Source organism: Chanodichthys erythropterus, chromosome 17 (genome assembly GCF_024489055.1).
Source record: "Chanodichthys erythropterus isolate Z2021 chromosome 17, ASM2448905v1, whole genome shotgun sequence".
NCBI classification, from domain to species: Eukaryota; Metazoa; Chordata; class Actinopteri; order Cypriniformes; family Xenocyprididae; genus Chanodichthys; species Chanodichthys erythropterus.
In genome coordinates, this window is record NC_090237.1 from 8,330,729 (window position 1) to 8,356,399 (window position 25,671).

The 25,671-nt window shown below is 36.5% G+C and overlaps 1 protein-coding gene across 2 annotated transcripts; it reads right to left on the reverse strand.

Annotated features, from left to right (window-relative positions):
- Positions 1 to 321: 321 nt before the first annotated feature.
- c2cd3 (C2 domain containing 3 centriole elongation regulator) lies at positions 322 to 25,666 on the reverse strand. 2 transcript variants are annotated; one of them, XM_067364741.1, is made up of 35 exons: positions 25,522 to 25,666; positions 24,956 to 25,222; positions 23,554 to 23,711; positions 23,235 to 23,422; positions 22,459 to 22,586; positions 22,241 to 22,367; positions 21,997 to 22,134; positions 21,247 to 21,394; positions 20,311 to 20,396; positions 19,945 to 20,139; positions 19,733 to 19,842; positions 19,388 to 19,506; positions 19,154 to 19,285; positions 18,611 to 19,048; positions 18,321 to 18,472; positions 17,337 to 17,580; positions 17,076 to 17,253; positions 16,820 to 17,003; positions 16,047 to 16,219; positions 15,800 to 15,935; positions 14,817 to 15,085; positions 14,260 to 14,340; positions 12,969 to 13,589; positions 12,271 to 12,567; positions 12,054 to 12,192; positions 9,644 to 9,708; positions 9,313 to 9,518; positions 8,961 to 9,094; positions 8,732 to 8,875; positions 7,218 to 7,408; positions 4,639 to 5,467; positions 3,670 to 3,778; positions 2,268 to 2,394; positions 536 to 664; positions 322 to 462 (listed from the first exon to the last, which is right to left on the reverse strand). In XM_067364741.1, exons 1-34 carry the CDS (start codon positions 25,571 to 25,573, stop codon positions 639 to 641), a joined length of 6,591 nt encoding a protein of 2,196 aa, XP_067220842.1. In that variant the 5' UTR covers positions 25,574 to 25,666; the 3' UTR covers positions 322 to 462; positions 536 to 638. The 2 variants fall into 2 exon arrangements, with proteins under 2 accessions (XP_067220842.1, XP_067220843.1); XM_067364742.1 differs by lacking the exons at positions 322 to 462; positions 536 to 664 and having other exon boundaries at positions 2,079 to 2,394.
- Between the last annotated feature and the right edge of the window lie 5 nt (positions 25,667 to 25,671).

Genomic DNA, 25,671 nt, shown 5'->3' on the forward strand with positions numbered 1-25,671 from the left:
CTCTAAAATTCTCTTAGCTGAAAAGTACCAGATTCTTGGCCAAATGATGTCTTCAATGCGGCGCAAACAGAGAAGGTTGGGTAAGTTCTCTGAGTGATGAGATTATGCTTGATGTTTTTTTCTACTGTACAACTGATGTAATGCTTCTTGTGCCACATGCAGAAACTTTACAACAGAAACTAAGCCTTAGAGCGATTCATAAACTTATTAAGGAGAAGACCAATCAGTCCTTACGTCAGTCTGAGGTACATCTGAGATATGACTCATGAAATGCAGATTTGAAAAACTTAAGTTATCATTTCAAAGCCTTGATTGAGATTTCCGTCTTCCACTCTTCAGAATCTCTGGCTAAAGTTCACAGAAGGAAAACTTCTGCTGACAGATTTTGTGGAATCACTTCAAAACTCTCAGACGTTATGCCATCGACATCTTATTCAAGCTGAGAAGATCCAGAACCTCATCCTACAAGCACAAATATACAATCAAGATGTTGATTTTTCCCGTCTCGGGCATCATCCAAACTTCGGGTACTCACCGACTGCGATCAATGTTTACAGTGGCCTCTATCCCGTTATGTTACTGCCTGGTTTCCAGTATCCTCATTTATCTCCGACATCATATCTTCCTCCTCTAAAGCATCATGGCTGTGTTGATATATGCTCGACTTTGATAACCGAAAATGAATGGAGCCATAAACAAGGTTTTTGTAAATGCACTGAGACTCGCCAAAGGCCACAAAGACACGCTGCTTTACAGCCACTTGACAAGATTCAACCTAACATTCACCAGACTCCCTAGTAAAGTTGTGCTGGTGATCCAGAAACTCTAAAATCTTTTTAAAACCATTTTGTTTCTGATATATATTTGATTCCGAGATATATATTTAAGGTCACACTTTAGATTAGGGTCCAATTCTCACTATTAACAATGACTTTTGCCTCAAACTCCTAATTACTGCTTATTATTAGTTAGTAAGGTAGTTGTTAAGTTTAGGTATTGGGTAGGGTTAAGGGATGTAAAATATGGTTGTGCAGAACAAGGCAGTAATATGTGCTTTATAAGTAGGGCTGTCAAACGATTAATCACGATTAATCGCATACAAAATAAAAGTTCGAGTTTGCCTAATATATGTGGGTGTACTGTGTGTAATTATGTATATATAAATACACACAAATTAATGTATATATTTAAGAGAAATATGTTATTAATGTACAAAATACTTTTATTTATATATAATATAAATTATATAAACACATAAATAAATACATATACTTGTAAATATTTCTCAAATATATACATGAATGTGTTTGTATTTATATATACATAATAATTACACACAAACACATTCATGTATATATTTGAGAAATATATTATGTTTTAGTTTTGTGAATGTTAAGTAAAAATTAATGTCCATTTCATTTCAGAAATACTGAGTACCATTTGTCATCATTAATGTATAATGTGACTGACTGATTTGGTCTCTAAATATATTATTATACATCATATAATATCATATATTATTATGTGTTAGTCAAATAAATACAACCATTAAAAATATTAACTAAACATTGCATTTCTATCATCAAAGCCCACTGTTACGGTTTAAATAAACTATTGGTAATGTTGCATTAGTAAAGTAGTAAAATTGTTAATAACTGTTATGGTTAAGAGTTTTCATGCATTATATTTAGCCTAATTTGCTGCCATTCTCTATGGCTTCGAGTCTGTCAATTGATTCATCTGGTTTAGAAGAAGTTCAGCACGAGGTCCATTTCCTTGATCAGACTCATCTCTCTAATTAGAGCTCATTAAACAGGCTGAGAGGGTAAAGAGAGGCTTTTGTCTGACCGTTGGCTTCTTTTGTCTCTGGATAATACTTTGGTTACATCACTGTCAGTATGTGCTATTGTCTGCAGCAGCTCAAATTGGGCAATTTTCTCATCTGTCAGCTAAATGCTTAAAGCCTTTGAGCAGCTCAGTCTGACAGCTATGACCTGCCACAGACAACCAACTATGTAAAACTAAATAGTAAAAATGGGAGCTTCAAAAACAATTATATGGAAATACAAAAATTATTTATTACAAAAATAGTTTATTACTGTAAATAAACAACTTTTTTAATGCTTACATTATCCAAAAATCCCATTAGAAAACCATATTGCGTTATGTAAGAAATAAATAAGCATCAAAAATGCACATACTTTAAATACAAATTTAAAAAAAAAATTAAAAACAAGTGCACACATAAATCAGAAGAATGTACTAACTTCCTTCTGTAAACTTTGAAGCAAATATTTTTGCAATTCTTTTGGTCTCTTCACTCCTCTGTGATGGAGGGATGCTGGGTCTTGATCGAGGCATTCTTCGATATAGATTTACAGGATTTACATTCTCCTAAAAGAAAGAAATTCGAATGACAAAATCATGACAGCTTTAAATTAAATTAAATAATTTTACAAATAAGAAAGCGTACCAAGATTCATGAACTTTGGAAATTGTGTTCACAATATAAAGGTCATTATGGGCCACATTTGAAAATGTATTCACTCATATCTACTGAATGATTTGACCAATAGCCTAGGATGACCCAAAAAAGTAGGTTTTAGAGGCTTTTCAGTATTTTATGTAGGCGTAAATGGAATATATATGACCAACAGATCAGATAAATGGATGGATGGACAAATAACTAACTACTTACCATAAATAAGAAAAAAATTAACCATCCTGGGTGAGCTCACAGGATTATTATCATTAACTAAAACTAAAACTATTAAACATTACTCTTAACTGAAATAAAGCTGAAATAAAATGAATATTAGCTCAAATTAAAATTGAAATAAAGTTTAAGTTGAAGCACTAAAATTATTAACTGGAAATAAATAAAAACTAAAATGAACTAAAACTAGGGATGCACGATATATATGGGCCACCATATCGGTATCAACTGATATATGTTCTTTTTTAATGTTATCGGCTCGATAAGAAAATTTGGCCGATATGTTTTAAAGGAGACAGATAATGGATTATTTCCTTCAATTGAGACACTTCAGATGTGCACTGTTCACCATGATGGTTTAAAATAGAGTGCAACATGTGGCGCACAAATCTGTCATATAGGCTACATGAAATTATAATGAGAACATTATAATTGTGTGCTTGGGACATGGCTTTAAATGGTGAACCTTTTGTTTTTGTAATCAGGTTCTCAAAAATTATATAAAAATTTCGATTCATCGGCCAATATATCGTTTATCGGCTTTCAAATATAATGATTTATCGGTTATCGGTATCAGCCAAAATTTTCATATCAGTGCATCCCTAACTAAAACTAAAATAGAAATAAAAATTAATTAAACCTAAATAGCAATATTAAAAAAAAACATCATGAAATGATTAAGGCTAATTCTAAAATATTCATAAAACCATAATAAAAATAAAAACTAAAATAACACTGTCCTGGGACTATCTCCGTACTTATATTCTCGGAGAGTTTCAACAAAGAAAATAATGATAAAGAAGAAAAATCATAAGAAAAACAACCAAATGCATTAACTGAAATATCTTCAGTGCATTAATTAAATCAGAAATAGTTTTTTCTATAATCTATAGTCTTTTACCAAATGGTAGCAGCAGCTTTATTGAAACTTCTAAAAATGGGAGAGTACTCACTGATTCAGTTGCTGCTGATGGAAAGACAGGTGCCATCCTCAAAGCCCTCATGGATGCCTCCAGATGGTGCGCCGATAAGAAGAAATTTGGAATCTCTACAGATTCCGAACTGCAAGGAGGAGTTTAGCCAAAAATAACGCAGATATCAAGTAATAAAAACGGCAGTTTAAAGGATATTCACCTGTCAATGTCAACTTTTTAACACTTGCCCATAGACTTCCACTGTAAATTAACTTATAATCAAGGCTGGACATTAACACCTGCCAACCTGCCAAACGCGGGTGGATTTCAGCAAACCCGCCTTCCCTCACACACTCATTTCATTTGCTCCAGATGAATATTGTTGGTGTTACAGAGCTTGAATTTCGGCGTAGAATTGCGTGTTTTACGCATAATTTTACTCATTTCCGCAGATTTTGTGCTCATGCCCAAAGTGCGTACACATAAAGCTGCCTCTCAGTACTGAATTGAGTTCTTTTGTGTGTAATAGTCAAATACACACAAGATAATGTCATAATGCTGGTCTTGGCGGCACATAAAGACAGTCAGTTATGTTTTAATTGAACATAAACAGTTGAGAAAGAAAACGCATGTGTAACATTATAATGGATCTGTGCGACGGGTCTTAAAGTGACAGCAGCCTAATATACCTGCTCCCAAATTATGAGATAATATTAAAAATATCTATATGGTAGTTTTTCCTCATGGTATCAATGTCAAAATTGTGGCCAGTGAAAATGCTGAGTGGCTAGTAACTTTGGAAAACCACAAGCCACAGTGACTGGTGAGCAAAAAAGTTAATGCCAAGCTCTGTTTACAATGTAAGTCTATGGGGAAAGTGTCAAAACTGTTTTTTGGTTTTCACAAACTGAGGCACAGGATGACATTTTTCAGAGATAATCAACAGCATGCCAGATATGCTGTCAAAAGAAAAAGCTGTTTTGTGACATATAAAGCTTGGAAGGATACGGTTTTGTTCTCTTCTCAACACTTTTATCATCTGTTTCTGAACCAGAATCTGCAGGAGGAGGCGAGTTTGGTTTCTCATCCCTTTCTTCAGGCCCACTGTTACTTAGGTCATAATCTTCAACCTCACTAATGCTAGAAAGAGCACCATCTCCATCCAGACCATCTGGAGAGGGCTGCTGTTCCCGATGATCTGTGGCAATAGCTCTTTCACTCCTAAATGTATCCAGATCAGTTTCAGAACCTTCACAGATATCTGAATCAGAATCAACGCCTTGTGATTCTGCAGTCGATGACTGCGGGTTAACACCTGGAACAAGTTCTCTGCCGTTTCTTTCCTCTCGTCGAGAGTGGACGGTGTCGTCATGCAGTAACTCCAGACTCTCCAGAGATCCCATATCTGGGTCAGACAGTAGGCTGGTCCAGGGACTGGTTCTGTCTGTGACTGAAGTGACCTCATTGAGAGCTCGGGGCTGTATTAAAGTTTCTTCAAAGTCTTCATGCTCATCCTCGTCTTTATCCTCTTCTTTACACTCATCTTCATCAGATTGATCAGAGTGATTGCTGGAGCTGTGATGGAGCTTTTCATCTTCAGGTGCAGCTGGCGGCTGTCTGATCTCTGCAGGAGGAGGAAAGCTGATGGGCGAGACTTCATCTTCATCCTCCAACAGCATGTGTGAGTCTTTATGAAAACGTGGCTCTATCTCACAGCTGTCAGACTCCGATAATATCAGCTGATCAACCCCAGAGGTTAAACGCTCATCGACTGCATCAGGAGTGGTAAACCTTTTATGGGTAGTTGGTGCTTCTTCCATCTGGTGTTCACTTAAGCCTGATTTAAAATAAATACAGTATTAAAAATACTGCTGCAAGCTGCAATTAAGGGCCCAAGCACAACAGAAGCAAACAAAGAAGCTAGTAGCAGACCAACAATGTCATAATGTCAAATTTGTTGAAAATATCTCATTTCGTTTAGGAGTTATAGACATTTATATGTATGAACACAAAAAATTACCCACATGTGACTTTGATTGCATTTTTTTTTTGCCACTTACTATCAAAATTTTGACATTTGGCAATTAACATAATGTCAACGACCTATGTTACAGATTTTACTAAGGTGGTTTAGTCTTGATCGGACTAACGGTTTTTAAGATATTCATGAATGCTGTTTAAACACTAAATCACAATGTTGCACTAACCATAATGCGAAACCTAGCATGTTTGGTGTCGTTTGACTCGGCAAGGATTCAGGAAACCATACTTCTGTGAAAATGAGCCAACCACATTTACAGTTATAAGCATGTAAATAATTTTTTGGTCCAAAAACTTCAGACTCTTTCAGGGAATTATGCCAATGACCCATACAGAGTTTCGTAATGATACATTCATGTGTTCGTAAAATACAGCATTTTACTACAAAATTCAAAATGGTCGACGCCCGGAATATAACCTAAGACCACTTTTATGATTTTTGGACAAACCGTCCAGAAGTTATCAGCAAAAATAGCCATTTTTCGTATCTCCTGACCAGTAGGTGGCACTGCGGCAAAACTCAGCATGTAACCTCAGGTCATGCTTGTGGTGACATGGACAAAGTTTTGTCTGAATACGATAAAGCGTTGAGGAGATACAGCCTTGCGTCTATTTTTGCAAACTCTACGGAAAATTCATTCACATGTTTTTCGAAAATGGTTTGACAAATCAGTTTGAATTCCACAACTTTTTGGCCGCATAGTCTGAAGATGAATTTGGTTCAATTTTCGTGAAAATTGGAGCAACGGCCTATGAGGAGTTCGAAAACTTTCATGACGGAACATGATGCCAAAGGGTCGAATCATCTTAAGCCCAGATACCCCAGGTGAATAGGGTAAAAAAAAATATTAAAGGTGCCCTCGAATGAAAAATTGAATTTATCTTGGCATAGTCAAATAACAAGAGTTCAGTACATGGAAATGACATACAGTAAGTCTCAAACTCCATTGTTTCCTCCTTATATAAATCTCATTTGTTTAAAAGACCTCCGAAGAACAGGCCAATCTCAACATAACACCGACTGTTACGTAACAGTCAGGGTGTATGCTCCCAATATTTGCATATGCCAGCCCATGTTCCCAACATTATGAAAGGCATTAGACAAAGGCAAAACATCTGGATCTGTGCACAGCTGATTCATCAGACTAGGTAAGCAAGCAAGAACAACAGCGAAAAATGGCATAAATAATAAAATGTATAAAATCAGGCAAATGATACATGAACAAACCCCTCTGTAAAAACCTCCAGAACATAGATAGGAATGAAACTGTTAAGTTTGGTGTATGTAAGAGTTGAAGTGGAGATTTCTGACTCATTTTGAGAAAATGGCCTTTAAAGATATGTACTGTAATTGAAATCTACAGACGCAAATAAAGTGCTATAAAAGATCCACTTAAAAGTATATTTTAGATGTTTTCTTTTCACTAGTTTGAAAAAACACTTTATGAAAAGCCAAAAAGACCAAAATCTAAAAATTGACAGTGTTTTTGCTTGAAGTGTCTCGCCTTAAATAAAACAGGAAATCACACAAACCGATAACTACTCACCCTTTATGATGTCATCGACCTCTCCCACCAGCTGACTGGACTTCAGTAGGAGGTGTGTCGTGTCCGTCTCCGAGTCCCTGTGCTCTTCCTGCCTGGAGGTTCCTCTCAGCTCACTCAGCTTTGGGAATGTTGGAGTGGACAACTTCCGGCTAAAATATCTTTGAATATCATCCAGCTCGCTGAGGTTTTTCCTTAAAATGCAACAAAAATTCAATTAATAATAAAAATGACAGCCGAATTGGAATTAATCAATTGGCAGTCCAAATAAAAGCCTAGATCTGAAAAATGATTTTGAAGTGTAATTTATTCCTGTGATGGTACAACTGAATATTCAGCATCATTACTCCAGTCTTCAGTGTCACGTGATCCTTCAGATATCATTCTAATATTCTGATTTAGAAGCATTTCTTATTATCATCAATGTTAAAAACAGTTGTGCTGCTTAAAGGGATAGTTCACCCAAAAATGTAAATTTGATGTTTATCTGCTTACCCCCAGGGCATCCAAGATGTAGATGATTTTTTTTCTTCAGTCGAAAGCAAATTATGATTTTTAACTGCAACCGCTGCCGTCTGTCAGTCAAATAAAAGCAGTGATTGGGAACTTGAACAATAAGAGTCGAAAAAACTTCCATAGACAAATCCAAATTAAACCCTGCGGCTCGTGACGGCACATTAATGTCCTAAGACACGAAACGATCGGTTTGTGCGAGAAACCGAACATTTTTATATATTTTTTACCTCTAATACACCACTATGTCCAACTTCGTTCAGCTTCCTGTTAGTGAGGTCAAAAAACGCATTCTGAAGACGGAAGTGATGTCTCGCCCATATACTTCAATGAGCGCGAGACATCACTTCCGTTGTCAGAGCGCGATCAGACCTCACTAACCGGAAGCTGAACGAAATTGGACATAGTGGTGTATTAAAGGTAAAAAATTATATAAATAATGTTCGGTTTCTCGCACAAACCGATCGTTTCGTGTCTTAGGACACTAATGTGTCGTCACGAGCAGCAGGTTTTAATTTTGATTTGTCTAAGCAAGTTTTATTTACTGTTATAGTTGAAGTTCCCTTCCACTGCTATTATTTGACTGACAGACGGCAGCGGTTGCAGTTAAAAATCATAATTTGCGTTAGACTGAAGAAACAAAGTCACCTACATCTTGGATGCACTGGGGGTAAGCAGATAAACATCAAATTTCCATTTTTGGGTGAACTATCCCTTTAATATTTTTGGTGGAAACTGTTTTTACAATTATTTGATGAATAGAAAGTTCAAAAGAACAACGTTTTTAAAATAGAAATCATTTGTAACACCGTACATGTCTGTACTATTACTTATGATATGGTTTCTCTGACATTAAAAGCCAGTCTTTGAATGTGCATAACTTTTATTTGGAGTACATGTGTGGAGAACATGTAAACTGATATTTGTATTTCATATGGACTCTGATAATTATCTGATGTGACATCTTAACCTTTTAGCCAGGAAGTGGAGGACAGTGTGGCTACCTGAGGGCAGAGAAGAGTGTTGAACTAGATGGATGGGAATCTCCAGCCAAGGAGGAGCGAGATGTTTTCTCACCCTCATGCAAAGTCTGATGGAACATTCTTATGTTGTCCATGTGCTCGTCATGGCGATCTGTCACACTGGACCTGACAAAACATCCCCTTAGATTTTATTTCAGATCGTAAATCTGATAATAAGGTAGATTCTATTTCATTGTCCCTAAATAAATACCTGTCAGAGAGCAGTCTTTCAAAGTGATCAGGTGGTGTGTTGATCCTCTGCTCTGAGAATCGACTAATGTGGCTGGGGAAGCTGCTGTACGTAGCAGTTGTCTGATAGCAGAGTGGAAGTGCACTAAAGAGAGCCTGCAAAAGACAACCATCACCATGTGTGATAACAGTATTGACATTTTCAGGTGGAAAAACAGGTTTTTATTTGTATACACTACCGGTCAAAAGTCTGATCAAAAGTTAAAGTCTGGATAGGGTTAAAGATAACCCAAACTTTTGAATGGTAGTGTATAACAGATTCCACAAAAATATTGAGTAAATAAGCAAGAAAACAAAATCCATGAATGGCTTACACTCGAGTCTGGAGCAACAGTCTCGTGGGCCGTCTGTCTCTGTGCCCGGAGGTCATGTAGTGCCCTTAGAGGAGACACGGACACCTTTAGCTGTCCCTGACACTGCCCACTGAAATCAGTGATGTTATACCACCCACAAACTGACTGAAATCCTGACAGAAGTGGTGACAAGTCTACAGACACGAATCCAATCACCCGTTCGACCTCTGCAAAGGAAAATACATTGCAAAACTAGCCGTTTACATTTTCTTAAGAAAAGATGTGTGGTGCCTGCCTTTGTAAAACTTGCCACAATGCTAGGGTGTTGTGCATGATTGCTGTGTGTAATTACCTCCTTTATGCCAAACTTTAAAAACCAAGGACTGCTGGGGATCCAAAAGTAGCTCCTTTGACAGACTGAAAACAAGAAAAGCCACGTGTTTTAAAGGGACAGTTCACACAAAAATTCTGTCTTCATTCTGTCGTTCCAAACCGGTAAGACTTTATTTCATCTTCGGAACACAAATGAAGATCTTTTTGATGAAACCTGAGATCTTTGGACAGCTACACATCTGACACTTAACACTTTAAAAAGTTCATAAAGAGATCATAAAACTAATTCATATGAATTGAGCGGTTTAGTCCAAATTTCCCTATATGATGAACAGATTTAATTTAGTCTTTTATTCACATATAAACATTCACCAACTCACACATCTGATATGGTAAATGGAAACTCAAGCATGCTTGCTTGACGTGCAAGAACCACTGAGGTTAATTCTTGTGTTACCTAGCACGTTTGAGGTTCCGCAAGAGCCAATGAGTTTCATTCTCGTGTTTTACACAGCATGTTTGAGCTTCTGCCAGACGTTTGTTCTCGAGTGTCAAGCAGGTTTGGTTGAGCTTTTGTTTATATGTGAATAAAAGCCTAAATTAAATCTGTTCAGTTCATATGGATTAGTTTTACAATCTCTTTATGAACTTTTTGAAGTGTCAAAGTGTCAGTTGCGTAGCTTTCAAAAGAGGGACAGAAAGTTCTCAGATTTCATTAAAAAGATCTTTATTTGTGTTCCGAAGATGAACGGAGGTCTTACGAGTTTGGAACGACATGAGGGTGAGTCATTAATGACATAATTTTCATTTTTGTTTGAACTATCCCTTTAACATAGACCCTTTTCACATTTCCAGGGTTCTCGGAAACGGTAGTAGTCATAGTTGGGTAAACTTCAATAGTGGTGAATGGGACATGACCGTTGTGTTTCGATTTGCTCCAATAGCAAAAAAAAACAAAAAAAAACAACATGATAGCATTTCTATGTGATTAAAGGGTTAGTTCACCCAAAAATGAAAATTATGTCATTAATGAATCACCCTCATGTCGTTCCAAACCCGTAAGACCTCCGTTCATCTTCAGAACACAGTTTAAGATATTTTAGATTTAGTTCGAGAGCTTTCTGTCCCTCCATTGAAAATGTATGTACGGTATACTGTCCATGTCCAGAAAGGTAATAAAAACATCATCAAAGTAGTCCATGTGACATCAGTGGGTTAGTTAGAAGTTTTTGAAGCATCGAAAATACATTTTGGTCCAAAAATAACAAAAAGTATGACTTTATTCAGCATTGTATTCTCTTCCGGAATCCTTTCCATTGAATTGATTTCATTGAACTGATTCCATTGAACTGATTCCATTGAACTGATTCCATTGAACTGATTCCATTGAACTGATTCCATTGAATCCTTTCATCTGTCGGCGTTGGTAATGCACTTTTACGTCACTGTGGTTGTTTTTGGCGATTAGGACATCCGTGACATTTTGAAGCATCGAAAATACATTTTGGTCCAAAAATAACAAAAACTACGACTTTATTCAGCACTGTATTCTCTTCCGGGTCTGTTATCAATCTGCGTTCACGACTCCGCTACTTCTTCTTTCCAGTTTTATGGCAGTTGGCATCCAGCTTATTGGTGCATTTCCGCCCCCTTCTGCTCCGGAGTGTGGTTCACGACTCCGCAGTGACGCTGCTGACGTAAGACGCTGCTGACATATTATCTGGTGAGCCAGAGCTTCGTTTACAGTCTGAGGGAGACGCACGCTGTATTCAAGCTATTCTACATTGTTTGTATTTTGGTATTGCTATATTTTTTAAAATGGTGTGTAAGTGTGCATGTCGCGGATGTCCTAATCGCCAAAAACAACCACGGCTACGTAAAAGTGCATTACCAACGCCGACAAATGAAAGGATTCAATGGAATCAATTAAATGGAATCAATTAAATGGAAAGGATTCCGGAAGATAAGACAATGCTGAATAAAGTCGTAGTTTTTGTTATTTTTGGACCAAAATGTATTTTCGATGCTTCAAAAAATTCTAACTGACCCTCTGATGTCACATGGACTACTTTGATGATGTTTTTATTACCTTTCTGGACATGGACAGTATACCATACATACATTTTCAATGGAGGGACAGAAAGCTCTCGGACTAAATCTAAAATATCTTAAACTGTGTTCTGAAGATGAATGGAGGTCTTATGGGTTTGGAACGACATGAGGGTGAGTCATTAATGACATAATTTTCATTTTTGGGTGAACTAACCCTTTAATTACATTGATTACATCCCACAGCCATAGTATTAGACGCACTCAACAGCCTTAACTTTCCTGGATTTACAATATTAATAACTGTGGAAATGCATAATCAATCACAGTTTGTGAAAAGGGTCCATGAGAATTGCATGAGGAATGTTAAATGGGTTTACCGGCATTCTTGCTGGTGGTCCCACACAGGGCAGTCACTGTCTTTGATCAATGCTGTGGTCACTGTGCCCGGGGCATTGGTGGTGGCGTAAGAAACACAGCAACTAGGCAAACCTCCACCCCGCTCAGCGAGAGGACAACCTGAGGATGACAACAGCTTTAAAATCTTATGAAGTCAAGGTACTTTCAAATGAGAATGAAGCAAATAAGTTATTCTACCCTTCAAACTCAGATGCATGGCTCTGTCCACAGTAACATTGGCTGCGAAGGTGTCCTCATTGTTGAATTCTTTAGATGGTGGAGAATCAGATCTCACGGCTGATTTGATGAGCTGTTTGCTGGGGGATTGAGATTGTGTGTTGGGGAGGCCTTCTTCCTCCTCCTCTTCTCCTGAACTGTTGAGCTCCTCAATGGCTTGAAGCTCATGTGGTACAGAGTCTGTTGTCACAGTGATATGGACTCTGACAGCAGCACCACTCAGGTTTACAGCAGAGCGCTTGAACAGCGGATACACACCTAAAACGAGAGCGAAACAGGCATTAGCCAGAGGAGATGAAATAAAGACTGAAATAAAGATGAAATTTTATGTTAAATAAATGGGAAATCATCATATGGTAACACTGTTGCTGTATAATGAATTTTATAATGATTATATAATATGCCAGTATAGTATTATGTTATAAAGCATTACAAGATTTCTATCTAATTCATTAAATAACAGTTTATCTATAATATCTAATTTAGTAGATCTAAAAAATGCGCCTTGATTGCTTTAATATAAATAGAAATATAAATGGTCATGTAAAACTAAATTACAATTGTTTTTGACTAATCGTCTAATCGTTGTGAACTATGGGGAAAAAAAATTAAATTTAGCCCCTTTACAGGTAAACAACAAAAAGATGAAATAACTCTACCGCTGATTGTTTGGTGGTGCTTCAAGGTCCCAGCAAGAGCAGAGAGATCCACAAAGGCAGAGCCCACCAGACGGTCAGCGTTATGAGGCCGGACTCTCTTTTCCTTCCCAAAGGACACCCACAACTGCACCTCTAGCTTCTCCTCCCTCAGGTACCAGCGCAGGGGTTGAGTCCTCCTCAACACTACGCTTCTGCTACCCTGAAATGCCACGGTGGCTAAACCCTCTTCTCCTTCGCTCTCTTCTGGAACAGGATGTCTAAGTTCTGAGCAGAAGGTCTGCTGGTTGTACAGTTTGTATCTATAGTAGCAGTAGGTTGAACGCTGTAAGTCTTCATGTCCTGGCAGTAACAGGCAATGGATGGGCAGCCATGCTCTAGGCATGGAAAGTGATAATGCCAGAGACTTTGTGCTTTCTTCCAAAGTATCTTCATCCTCTATATCGGCCTCATCTTCACTGTCTTGCCCCACGTCCCATCCGAGTCCACGGGCCGAACTGATGACTCGCTCTCTATCTGCATGATGGGAAAAACTGATGGAGATTTCAAGTCCTCCTGCTGAAGTCTGACTGTGAGGTGATGTTGTGCTCTGAGGTAGAGAGAGACTGTACCAGCCAGATATACCTGTAAATAAATAAATACTTTTTTAAAATAATATTTTATTTTATTTAAATCCTGTTAATATTCAATACCCATATACCATAGACAAATAAATACAATTAAATAATAAAAATATGGTTAGGCAAAAAAAAAGATTTTTTTTTAAAAAATGCTAAAATGTAAGTAATTATATATAAATTAATACAAAATAAAAAAATCTAACATTTAAATCCTATTAATATTCTACGGAAGAGGATTAGGGCCAAGCAATAATAAAAAAATAAAACCATCTCGAGATTAAACTTGTTAAATTACGAGAAAAAGGTCTAGATAAAATGTTGAGAATAAACTCATTAAATTACGAGACGTTCTCATAATTTAACGACTTTTTTCTCGTAATTTAATGAGTTTATTCTCAACATTTTATCTCAACTTTTTTCTTGAAATTTAACACGTTTTTTCTCGTAATTTAACAACTTTAATCTCGAGATTGTTTTTTTTTTTTTTTATTATTGTTTGGCCCTAATCCTCTTCCATAATATTCAATACTTTCTTACATAAATAAATAAAAAATAATAGAAATATTGCTGAATAAAAGTGACATTTCAAAATGCTAAAATGCAAATAAATAAATAATATAATATTATATTATATTATACTTAAAATCCTATTCACATATATAATACTTTCATACCACTTCTTTTATGAATCAGATCTGCAAGCTTAATTTTCACAGTGCCCAAGACAGCGTCCTTCGATCTTGTTGTATCGACCACTACAATGAGATAAAAAAAACTTACAATACACAGTATTTACAACACTGAAATGAAGTGATCATACTAGTAATTTAAAAATAAATGTTAAAAATTATACTAAACGGTAAGTGTAAAAGCCAAAAATAAACAAAAATGTAAACAAAAATAAAAAATAAATAAAACTTTGATTTAAAAAAAAATGTGTTTGTGAAAATATGAATAGTAAACAGAAAAAAAAAAAAAAATCATTTGCAAACAGAATTTAAAAAAATAATAAATGAACCACTTATGTAATATTTATAGTAACATGTTGAACTGAAAAATAACTTTTTATTCGTTACAACACAGAACTACACCCCCACACACATCCTTGGATCTTCTGCAAGATGGGATTATATAATGAAAGGCCGCATGTCATGTTTTTGTGAAGTCATTTGTGTCATGACAAAATGACATCTCCACATATCTGTCTACCTTTCTAAGTCGAGTAACTCACTTTTGCGCGTGTCTCTGTTGTAAACGGTGAAGACGGCCACTGCCTCCTGCAGGAGTTCAGCAAGACTGACGCTCTCCCCGCTGTCTCTCTGCACCAGCAGGTTACAGCAGAACTCTGTGTGATGTTCAAACTCCGGGCAGAAACTTCTGGCCGCCACACGTGTGCTTCGAACCTCACTGTCCGGCAGGAAGGACAACTGCATGGTGATGAAGGAGTTGAGCCCCACTTCAGAGTAATACTGCAGTGAGCTGTCTGTATCTGCAAGAACTCTGAGAAACAACAGAAAGATGCTCAAGAAAAACACACACACACACACACATACATATACATACATATATATATATATATATATATATACACATATACACAAACCCCATTAAAATAAACCATCTACTTGTTCATGATGCTGGGATCCTTCTGAAGTCTGTACAGAGACGCAAATGAGCCGTTTAATCGATGAGTCAAAGCAGACATTCTTTCACTCTTCCATTTGTCCTGCTGTCGACGGAGTGTGTCAGAAACTGAACGTGCATCTGTATACTGTATCAGTGTAGACAGCATCAGTGATTATAATGGGTTCTATTGGCTTTTGATGTGATGCGATGCTCGCATACAGTGTAGGCAAATGTCAGCTGTTAAGCGACTGAATGCCAGTGGGAGGGGCCTATGGTGCAATGATGATGCCTATTCGTCGATGTCTTGCTCTGGAAGCAGGCATATGCAAATGTATTTTCTAGTGTGAGTCACAAATCCCACAATATCCAATTGAGCCATTTGTGGAGCTTGATTAAATAAATGCTTTGTTTATAATGAGAAGGATGTTTTAATGGTACAAAGACCTATATGTCAAAAGATCAAAGCAAATTTGATTTCTCATGTCATGACCCCTTTAAATTAATTTAATCAAGCTAGGTTGCTGTGTGGAAAACATTTGGGGTAATTGTTAAAAAACTTAAAGGGAGATTTGAGGTAGATTCACTCACTTGGCTGCAGCTTGCAGCCCGGCTGCTCTGTGCACCTGCACAACCAGTATCACTCTGCGGGAGGGCACGACCCCACTCTTCACCCCGACACTCCTCATTGGTCGAGACTTGTACTGAATGCTTACTTCAAGCAGCCCTACAGGCAAGTACAGACAAAAATAGAATTTAGTTTTTTTTTACATTTGCTTCAAATTCATATTATACTCTGTATATCTGTATGCAGTTTGAGAATTAGGTTTATAACTACCAGGGGACTGAGGCTGCGTGTCAACAGGTCGGTCAGTTCTTGGTACCAGAGGGAGGGAGAAAAGTTGTGCATCGGTTTGACCTTGTTTCTGCATGGTTACCATGGCACACAGTTTGGACATGGGAAGCAATCCTCTGGCTACTAGCTGATCTCTAACATTCGGATAATAATACCTGGAAAATGTTTTTCAATAGGCCTGTAAATAAGTCATATTTTTCACACAATAAAGCAAATAATTGCCAAATATCTGTTTTTTTTTTTAAAGGCTACAATGTAAAAATTAATCAATTCAATTTAATAATAAACATATTGTCAAATTTTTACACATTTTTAAATGCTAAACTGTAAAAAATATATAAACAGAATTAAATAATAAAAATATTGGCATATAAAAGATACACATTTTAAAATGTTAAAATGTAAAAAAATTAATACAAAAATTGCCAAATAAAAGCAATGTTTTAAATGCTAAAAAATAATAAACATTGTCAAATAAGAGGCATGTTTTAAATGCTAAAATGTAAAAAAATATATAGATTAAATTAAATAATAAAAATAGTCAAATAAAAGATAAACATTTCTGAATTCTAAAAAGTAAAAGCAAACAAATAAATTCATTAAAATATTGACAAAAAAGAAAGCCGGGTTTCAAAATGCTAAAATGGCAGGCAAAAAATTAATAATAATAATAATAATAATTAAAAAAAAAAAGTAAATAAAAGTGTCCAAGAATACATACATTAAAACTAAGGACTAAACTACATTTACTGTACCTGCACCAAACCTCAAACTGCACTCCTCCTCCGTTCCTCATTCCCTGATTGGCCAGTGAGCTTAGCAGTATTCTTTGCACTGGGAAGTCAGGAGGAGCCAGTAGGACATGAGTCTCATTATGTCCAAAAACAGGGTCAGGCACACAGAGAGTGGTCTCCGTGCGGTATGCCTTGAGGTCTACATCTGTGGAAAAGAAAGTTGGTTGAGCTAGATAAAAAAAAGCGTTCTGATGCAGTCAGTAAGAAAGCGTCTTACTGCTCTCAACAACATGTGAGTCCATGTCCTCTCTCGACTCATTTTGTGCAGGGAAGGAGTACTGGATGTAACAGTCAGCCTCTCCCCACACTGTGGACTGCAGAGGCGTCAGACCCTTCACTCTCTCTACTCGGATCATGAAGACATGCTCTCGCAGAACATCTGCAATGGTACTGGCCTAAAAGAACATTAATTTAGAAACAATTTAGGCTTCAATTTTAAGCATCAGTGCTGCTTTCTGGAGTTTTAAAGTGAACTAGCCTTGGTTTCTACATGTGGCCGGTGGTCTAACATGTGCGCAGGTCGAGGCAGTGGTGACACACGTGCCAACTCGTCGTCCCTCATTCGCTGCAGTGCCGCGATCTGCTGTGCTAGACCCATTGCTAGACACACCCTTAGGTTTCCACGAGTGCTGCCGGTGAATACGTCAACCACGGGCATATAACTGTCCACTCCAACCACTGGATACTGAGACTGCAAGAGCAGCTCACAGATCTTAGGGTCTCTGAAGACAAAGTAAAAAGACAAATTATGATCCAGCGCAATTTTACTATTATTTATAATATTTTAAATTAGCTTTTATTTTTATATTTTCACTTTACATTTTAATTCATTCTAGTTTACGTTTTAGTAATTTTTTTATTTGTATTCATTTTTATTATTATTATTTTTATTTTTTTTCTATGTAGGTTTAATTTTATTTCAGTTTTAGTAATTTTAGTAGTTCAACAAACTTTTTTTATTTCAGTTACTTGCCAAGGCAACATTTCTCATTTTTGTTTTTGCATCTAATATTTATATTTTATTTTATTTCAATTAAAGAAAATGATTTTTAATAGATTTTGCTTTATTTAATGGTAACAACGCTGCTATGTTCAACATAAAGTTATTCATTAAATGTTAAAATTAATATAATAAAATGTTAATATTTTTTATTATCATCATTAATATATAATAAATATTTTATTACATATAACATGATATTTGATTATATATTTATTGTAATAAAACAAGTTACGAATATACACTATAATAATTAAAACAATATTATAATTAATATAAAGCATATAAATATAGTGACTACTGTCATATAGATGTTATACATATAATATACTATAATGTAATTTACTATAATATAATATAATATAAAATAATATAATATAATATAATATAATATAATATAATATAATATAATATAATATAATATAATATAATATAATATAATATAATATAATATAGACCAACCTGAAAGACATGTAGAACTGGTGGAGAGGTAGTTTTACTAAACCAAGGAGTTTATCATGATCTGAGCTGCTGGACCTCAACCAAACTTCAATGACCATCATGTTGTTCTTCATTCTCTCCAACAGTCTGTTGGTCAGTGCAATTGGAGCCACCTATATCATGTGAAAAATTAGGTTAAAAACAAATAACGTACACTAGATTTTCACGTTTTGTATTATGGGATTCCTGAGGGTTACCACCACTAACTAATATGGCTGTGAATTTTCCTCAATTCTTCATTGTGCACAAACCTGAATAAAGTTGAAAGTTGGATGTTTATGGCCCCAGCTCACTGTCGATCGAGCCGTTTCATCGGATTCGAGGAGCTTACAGTTCAAGTAGATATTGGGCTGCATGGGTGCGCAGTTAAAATCTTTCCCATCAGGCACCATGAGCAACATATGAAGCAAAATCTTAGTCTCTACCACTTCTTGCTGCAGAGGCTCATGAAGAGAGCTCTGGTATCTGACGTGTGGCGATGTGGATCGAGATCTGGTTGGAGGTATCAGGATACTCTGGACTTGAACACCTGCACTAGGAGACGGGTCTCTCCTGTGGTCGCTCACACCCTTCTGCCCATCATGCTCTTCGGTCAGATGAGTCTTCAGTCTTTGTGGACTCAGCATGTGCTTTGCAGGTCTCTTTTTGGTGGAGAAATCATTCTTGTCCGCCACTAATTCAAATGAAACCTTTAAAAACAAAGAACAGGCTGAAATACAGAACGAATATGTGGGGAACGAATTGCTGGGTTCAATAACATCTCCTAGATTTGGTTCTTATGAGTGATTCATTACCTTCAGAGGTCCAACTGCCTGTTTAGCAGTGTTTCCATCCGGTTTTTGAACAGGGAGGGCAGCAGAAATGCTCAGTGATTCACTCAGCATCATGGATCTCAGGGGAAACATTGCTGACCCAATGAGAATGGGCTAAACAACAAATAAAAGACAAATAAAACCATGTACGAGCCTTTGTATTTTTTTAGGTTTGTTTGAGGTGTATATTTTGTGGTTGGCACACACTGCACTTACTGTCTTTTGAAGGCTATTTCTGGAGTAGATATTGAATGTGACATTCATCTCCCACCACTGTTTAATAGAAGACCTACTGAACCTCACTGGAAACAAACTTTGGTGTTGAAACGTCACCACTGAAACAAAAATGAATCACCAGTTTGTTACACTAATTCTTGGTTAAACTTTCTTTTGTGATAGTTCACCCAAAAATAAAAATTATCATATGATTTACTCACCCTCAAGCCACCCTAGGTGTATATGACTATCTTCTTTCAGGCGAATACAATCAGTAAATCATGAGATAATTTTCATTTTTGGGTGAACTATCCCTTTAAAGTTCCCTAAATCCAACATACTCACCACCATCTATTACTTTACTAGAGACAACTTTAGTAATCTCTGAAGGTACTCGTTGAACATCCTCATGCCCAGCAGAGACCAGTGGAAAGAGGTACTCTACTATATAAAAACTAGACAAACAGGACAATTACAGGTCAGGTTGGTTTTAGAACACTGAAAATTTCTAGCCATCTATATTTATTATCTGATACGAAATTTCCTACATGTCGTACCATTTCTTTGTGGTGAGGGGGCGAGGTGGTCTTCCTTTTCTAGAGAGACTTCTTGAAGTACTGTCAGTGGGAACTTTAAACTCACTGATGGTAACCCTGGCAAAACGACTATCTCCAAGCAAAGATATTTTATCCACGCTGAGTCCACAGAGATCATTTCCTGCTTCCAAATGCTGCACATCATCAGAATCAAGCCTTTAAAAAATATAGGCAATTTACACAACAGCAGATTTGAACAAATTATTTAAAACATTTATTAGATTTTGTCCCTTTACACAAATGTGAAACATTTACATGTGTTTGTTATTATACTTTATGTAGTTTTCTTTTAACTTCAGGATAGCACTGTGTGTTAGTTACACTGACCGGGTATTTTTAGCCGAGCTTACGTGTTCCGGCTTCCCTGCTGGGCCTTTCTTCGGATGGTCCTCTTCTAAACATTCATTAGATATCTTAAATAGGAAAGAAAAAAAAAAGAATTGCAGAGTTTTATGTTTAAAGTGCCACTATTATTCTATTTTAAAAGGCTCCTAATTGAGTTTTGGAGGTCTGCTACAAAAGGTTTACATGCATCCAAGGTAAAAATAAATAAATAAATTAAAAAAATATATATAAATTTCTCAAAATATACATTGTAGCATCAACTCTTTTCTCACAGTGTCAGAAACTGTTTGATAAAGGTTTCATCCTCTCTAAACCCCTCCTCAGAGAGCATACACTTCTCTGATTGGTCAGACGGCCCAGTCTGTTGTGATTGGTATTCCTTTTGCAGTGCGTGTCAGAAACAAAACGTCCATTACCATATCTGGATTTCAGCTCTTCCTCAGCACATGCATACACATATATACGAACAGTAACGATGGCGTCAGTTTTACTGTATCAATTCGAGCCTGAGTCCAAGTGCATGCAAATTTGCTTTCACAGCATAGAAAACAGTGTCTTCTCGACATGTAGACAACATGAACCAAACTCATCCAAGCCTTAGCTACAACTACAATGTTTGAGGGTGCATTCAAAGTAGACATTGTTCGCGAACAGGCAATGAGGACGGGCATTCTGCAAATCTGTTACAAACCTACGTAGGTTTGAGCAGGAGGTAAGACTTAAATTACTGACGACTCATTTCGGGCAGTTCAGAATCACTTCTTTCTTTTGGGAGACCATAACTCCATTTATAATGCACATCTTTGAAACTTGCAGAACTTTTACACACTATTACACACTACATGAATGGTAATATCCAGAAAAAAGGGGCACTTTAAGGAAACTACATATAATAGTGTGCTGTTTTACATGACTTACAGGAGCTTTGTAGAAGAGGTTCTCCAAAAGACTCTGGTCATATTGAGGGTCGTTGAGCTCACTGTCCATGAGCACACTACTGTGATCAGACAGGGAATCCGGGAGAGAACCCTCACCATCCCAGAACTGCAGCACAGATCCATTAACACTGAGGAAAAGAGCCATTACAAATATTCAAATGTATATTTTGCAAACACAGACAAAAACATTAAACTCACTCTAAAAAGTTGAGAGAAAAGTTAAATTTTCTTCACTTAAAGGGATAGTTCCTCCCAAAATGAAAAATACCCCAAGAATTAATCACCCTAAAGCCATCCTAGGTGTATATGACAATCTGAGTTATATTAAAAATATATTCTGGCTCTTCCAAGCTTTATAATGCGTTGGGTCAGAGGTCACTCTTTCACTGGAACTAGATTAGGAGAAGCCAGTTATTATAGCTTATAAAGTTTTAAATATGGATATTTTTCTTACAAAAATCCATCGCTTCACTTCAGAAGTCCTTTTTTTAACCCCCTGGAGCAGTATGGATTACTTTTATGATGGATGGATGCACTTTTTTGGGCTTCAAAATCTCGAGGCCCATTTACTACCATTATAAAGCTTTGAAGAGCCAATATTTTTATATATACTGATTGTGTTCATCTAAAAGAAGATAGTCATATAAACCTAGGATGACTTTAGAGTGAATACATTTTCATTTTTGGTGAACTATCCCTTTAAATTAAAGGTAACAGTAGCCTTGACTACCTTCCCAGCAGCAGATCCACTGCCATGTCCTCTGTGTTGACTCTATTCTCACTCGGTTCTTCGAGGTCCTGAGCAGGATGCTGGAGTTCCGATTGAAGGATGTTCTCCAGAAACTGTCCTGATGAGGGCCTATCTGGCCTTTGGTGGAAGACAATGTTTAACAGTATTAATCATTACCATTCTGCTATTTTGCTGTCTATTTTGACTCCTCATTAATGTGTAAATGAACTAAAAGTGTTTATACAAAGCGTCACTGTTGTCTTTAAAGAGGGTCGGGGGAACGTCCTTCAGAGGAACATCTGACTCCATATCAGACTTTAAGGCTGAAACCACCATGGCATTTCTGAGTTTGCTACCACGCTCCAGAAGAACTGAAAGATACAAAAAAAATTTAAAAACATAAAATCGCAAATAGATAAACTTGATTATTTAAATTCAGTGAATAAAGTTAATGTGTTTTACCTGACAAAAGGTCAACAGGTGTATGGCTATTTGCTGGGAGATTTTGGTTGGAAGCAGGTTTAGGTTTTCCAGTGGAAGAAGCTGGCATGACGTTACCACTTTCTTGAAAATACAAGTAATCCTTCCCTCTAAAACAAGAATATTGGAAGAAATATTGTTAACTAAAACCAAATCTATTAAAACTTGTTTCATTAATTGAAATAAAACTAAAACTAAATAAAAAATATAAATATTAGATGAAAAAAATTTAACTTAAGAAACTTAAACAAAAATTACAAATATTGCCTTGGCCACTAACTGAAATAAAATAAATTTAAGCTGAAGTACTAAATAATAAAAAAGAAGATAAATGAAAATATCTAAAAAAAAATTATAAAATAAAATAAAAAAGCACAAACTAAACTGAAAATTATATCTGAAAATATACAACTAAAATCTAATTAAAATAAATATTATTAATAAATAGTATATAATTATAATAATATAAATATAAATATTAAATACTAATAATAAAGTACTAAAATAACACTGGGGGTTAACCCATTTCCAGAGAATTACTTGAAACTTTTGTCACTTAAAAAATTATTTTAATAAGATCATTTAAATATTTTATCCATATCTTTAGCATTATCATTGAACTTGTCTGTTCATAGACCACAGTCAAGTCTAAAACTGATACAACTGAATGTTGTTGCAGTGGAACAGGATGTCAACTGAGTGATCTATTTCCACACAGTTCATTCAACAATCAAATCATCCAAAACATAAAAACTAACCTGGGCATGTGACCGGAGCTGCTGCCAGCTGTCTCCTTCACACTCGGGAGAGCCTGATCCAGAGATGACAGTACAGGCATGTTCTGGTCAACAACTCCAGGAGTCTGTGCGTCGAGGCTCATATCAGTCGTGGGTACTGAACTACTGCTGTCATATCCTTCTGTTAACGGTTCCAGGGCAAGTGTGACCTACATTACACATGAAACAATCACACGCAATTAAATTAAGAACCTAAATAGTGCAGAAAACAGTGAATTTGATTAGCTGAATAAATGCAAACTCAGCTGAGCTCAATCTTACAGCTGAGAATCTCACCAACCTGAAGCTCGCCAAGTTTTTCTGATGTCGGCGAAACAAGTGTGAAATATCCATTTATGGAGTGAGACAAAGAGAGCCGGGCAATCCCAGGAATTTGAGCTCGAGCCATAGGCAAATGATCAACCTTTGTAAGCACATCCAGCACCAATGAGCCCATATCTGTGAACAAACAAATATTATATTCAGTTATGCACCACATGAGATACTGAGGGTACTGAGACTTGAACCCGGACGTTCAATGGTTAAAGAGTCCGACTGAAGAGGCCACAACTGAACTAACCCTACATTATAAACAGCAAACACCCTTGTTATTCGCTTCAATCTTTTAAAACTTTATGAATGATTATTTTATAGAAGGTTCAAGTGGTGTGTGTGTGTAAGGAATTGGAAGCAAGCAGAGTATGGCTGTTTCTAAAGCACGCAGTGCCATCTGCTGTTGAAAACTAAGAATCGTTTCGAGAGAGAATCGCCGATGCATTCGGAAAATCTCAGAATTGATCCAGAATTGTTTTTCGATTTGTGATGCATCGCTTTATTTTCCCAGCCCTAAGATATAAACATGAAAATGCATGAAAAAAGTCAGAATTGTGAGATAAAAATGTTATATGTTTTAAAGTTATCTATGTAAAATGTTATAGGTTTAAATATTATTTCATGCTCAAACTGTATGGATATGTATGTATATCCCCTATGAACTGCATATGTGAATATTTACATTAAATTCATGCTTTAATAGTAGACTAATCACTGAAGATTTCATCAGTCCAGTCTGTGACTTGCAACATAAACGTCTGTGTTTAGCTTCAAAGGGAGTCTTCAACGACGGTATTTTATAAAAATTATTTATAATCTTTTTATAAATCTTTTTTGCATTCTGATTCTGACATCCAAAGGCACAACAAAACATTTTTTTCTGTTATTCTGTGGATTTTGCTCATTTTCCTCCACTTGTTACCACTGTTTTTCTGCCAGTGACATATGCTCCCAAATAGTCTTGAGTCCATATAATACAAGTGAATGGGTGCCACTTGGTTGATGCTTAACAAAAAAAAAATAAAAATTGTATTTCTTCTAACACACACCTATCTTTTTGCTTCAGAAGACACTGATTCATCCACTGGGGTCATATGGATTACCGTCACAATCGCTGTGTGTGGTTTTTCAAGTGTCAAACAAGCGGCACCAATTCACTTGCATTATATGGACTAAGAGATTGATCATTATCCTATGTGTGTATCTGAAGAAAGAAAGTCATATACATCAGGGATGGCATGAGGGTGAGTAAATGATAAGACAAGTTTTGTGAACAATCCCTTTAAATATGTCTCTCTAAAAAGGGACGCCAACAATCCACTATTAAAATACACTATCATATCTGGACCTGTATTGCAACCAAATCTAACCTGTCAAATAAGACGTCAGCTGTTTCGGTCCACATCGAACTGGAAAGCGGGCTGTGGATTTAACCCCTTTCTGTTCGACGTGTCCATCTCTAGGCCTGAAGAAGGTGCCATTGGAAGACTCTCCCCACCATCTCAGCCTGATCAGAGTCACAGGAGGAGGTCTGATGATGGTCCACAGCACTTTACTCACGGACACTCTCAGGAAACATCTCAGCTGGCCTTCAACCAGAGGAGGAATACTGGTGGATGGAGACACATCACTGAGCACTGCAGAGTGTGGAGAATAAGAGCGATATGAAGGTCATACAGGGGGGAAAATGGCATTTCAAGTTAACTAGTGTTTTATGACAAACAGTCCAGAGCGCATCCAACAACAAATAAACATCAGTCAATTTTAAAACGGACTGTCCCGTCAATGATACCCTAGAAATGCTGTCTAGATAGGGAGCTCAATAAGTTTTGAGACACAGCTTTTGTCCTCACTAGGGTTATGCGATTTTAAATCTCTTTAAAAGACTGTTGGATTAGCGACAAATAACCTCCACACTAATATAACGTTAACTTACCTTTTTTTCTGTTGCTCACACCCTTTGAGGGTTTCACCTTTTTATTCTTCATTCCTCACATCGAAAGTGTACTAAATAATATTATTAATGAATCAAAACTATCATACTTTGTTGACAGTTGCGTTAACAAACATAATACCGCTGAGCAAC

Coding starts and splice junctions, on each gene's coding strand:
- c2cd3 (XM_067364741.1), bottom strand. CDS start 25,573: ATGAAGAATAAAAAGGTGAAACCCTCAAAGGGTGTGAGCAACAGAAAA. Junction 23,712..24,955: donor GCTGACGTCTTATTTGACAG/GTTAGATTTGGT, acceptor GTTTGTTCACAG/ATATGGGCTCATTGGTGCTG. Junction 23,423..23,553: donor AAAAACTTGGCGAGCTTCAG/GTTGGTGAGATT, acceptor TGTGTAATGTAG/GTCACACTTGCCCTGGAACC.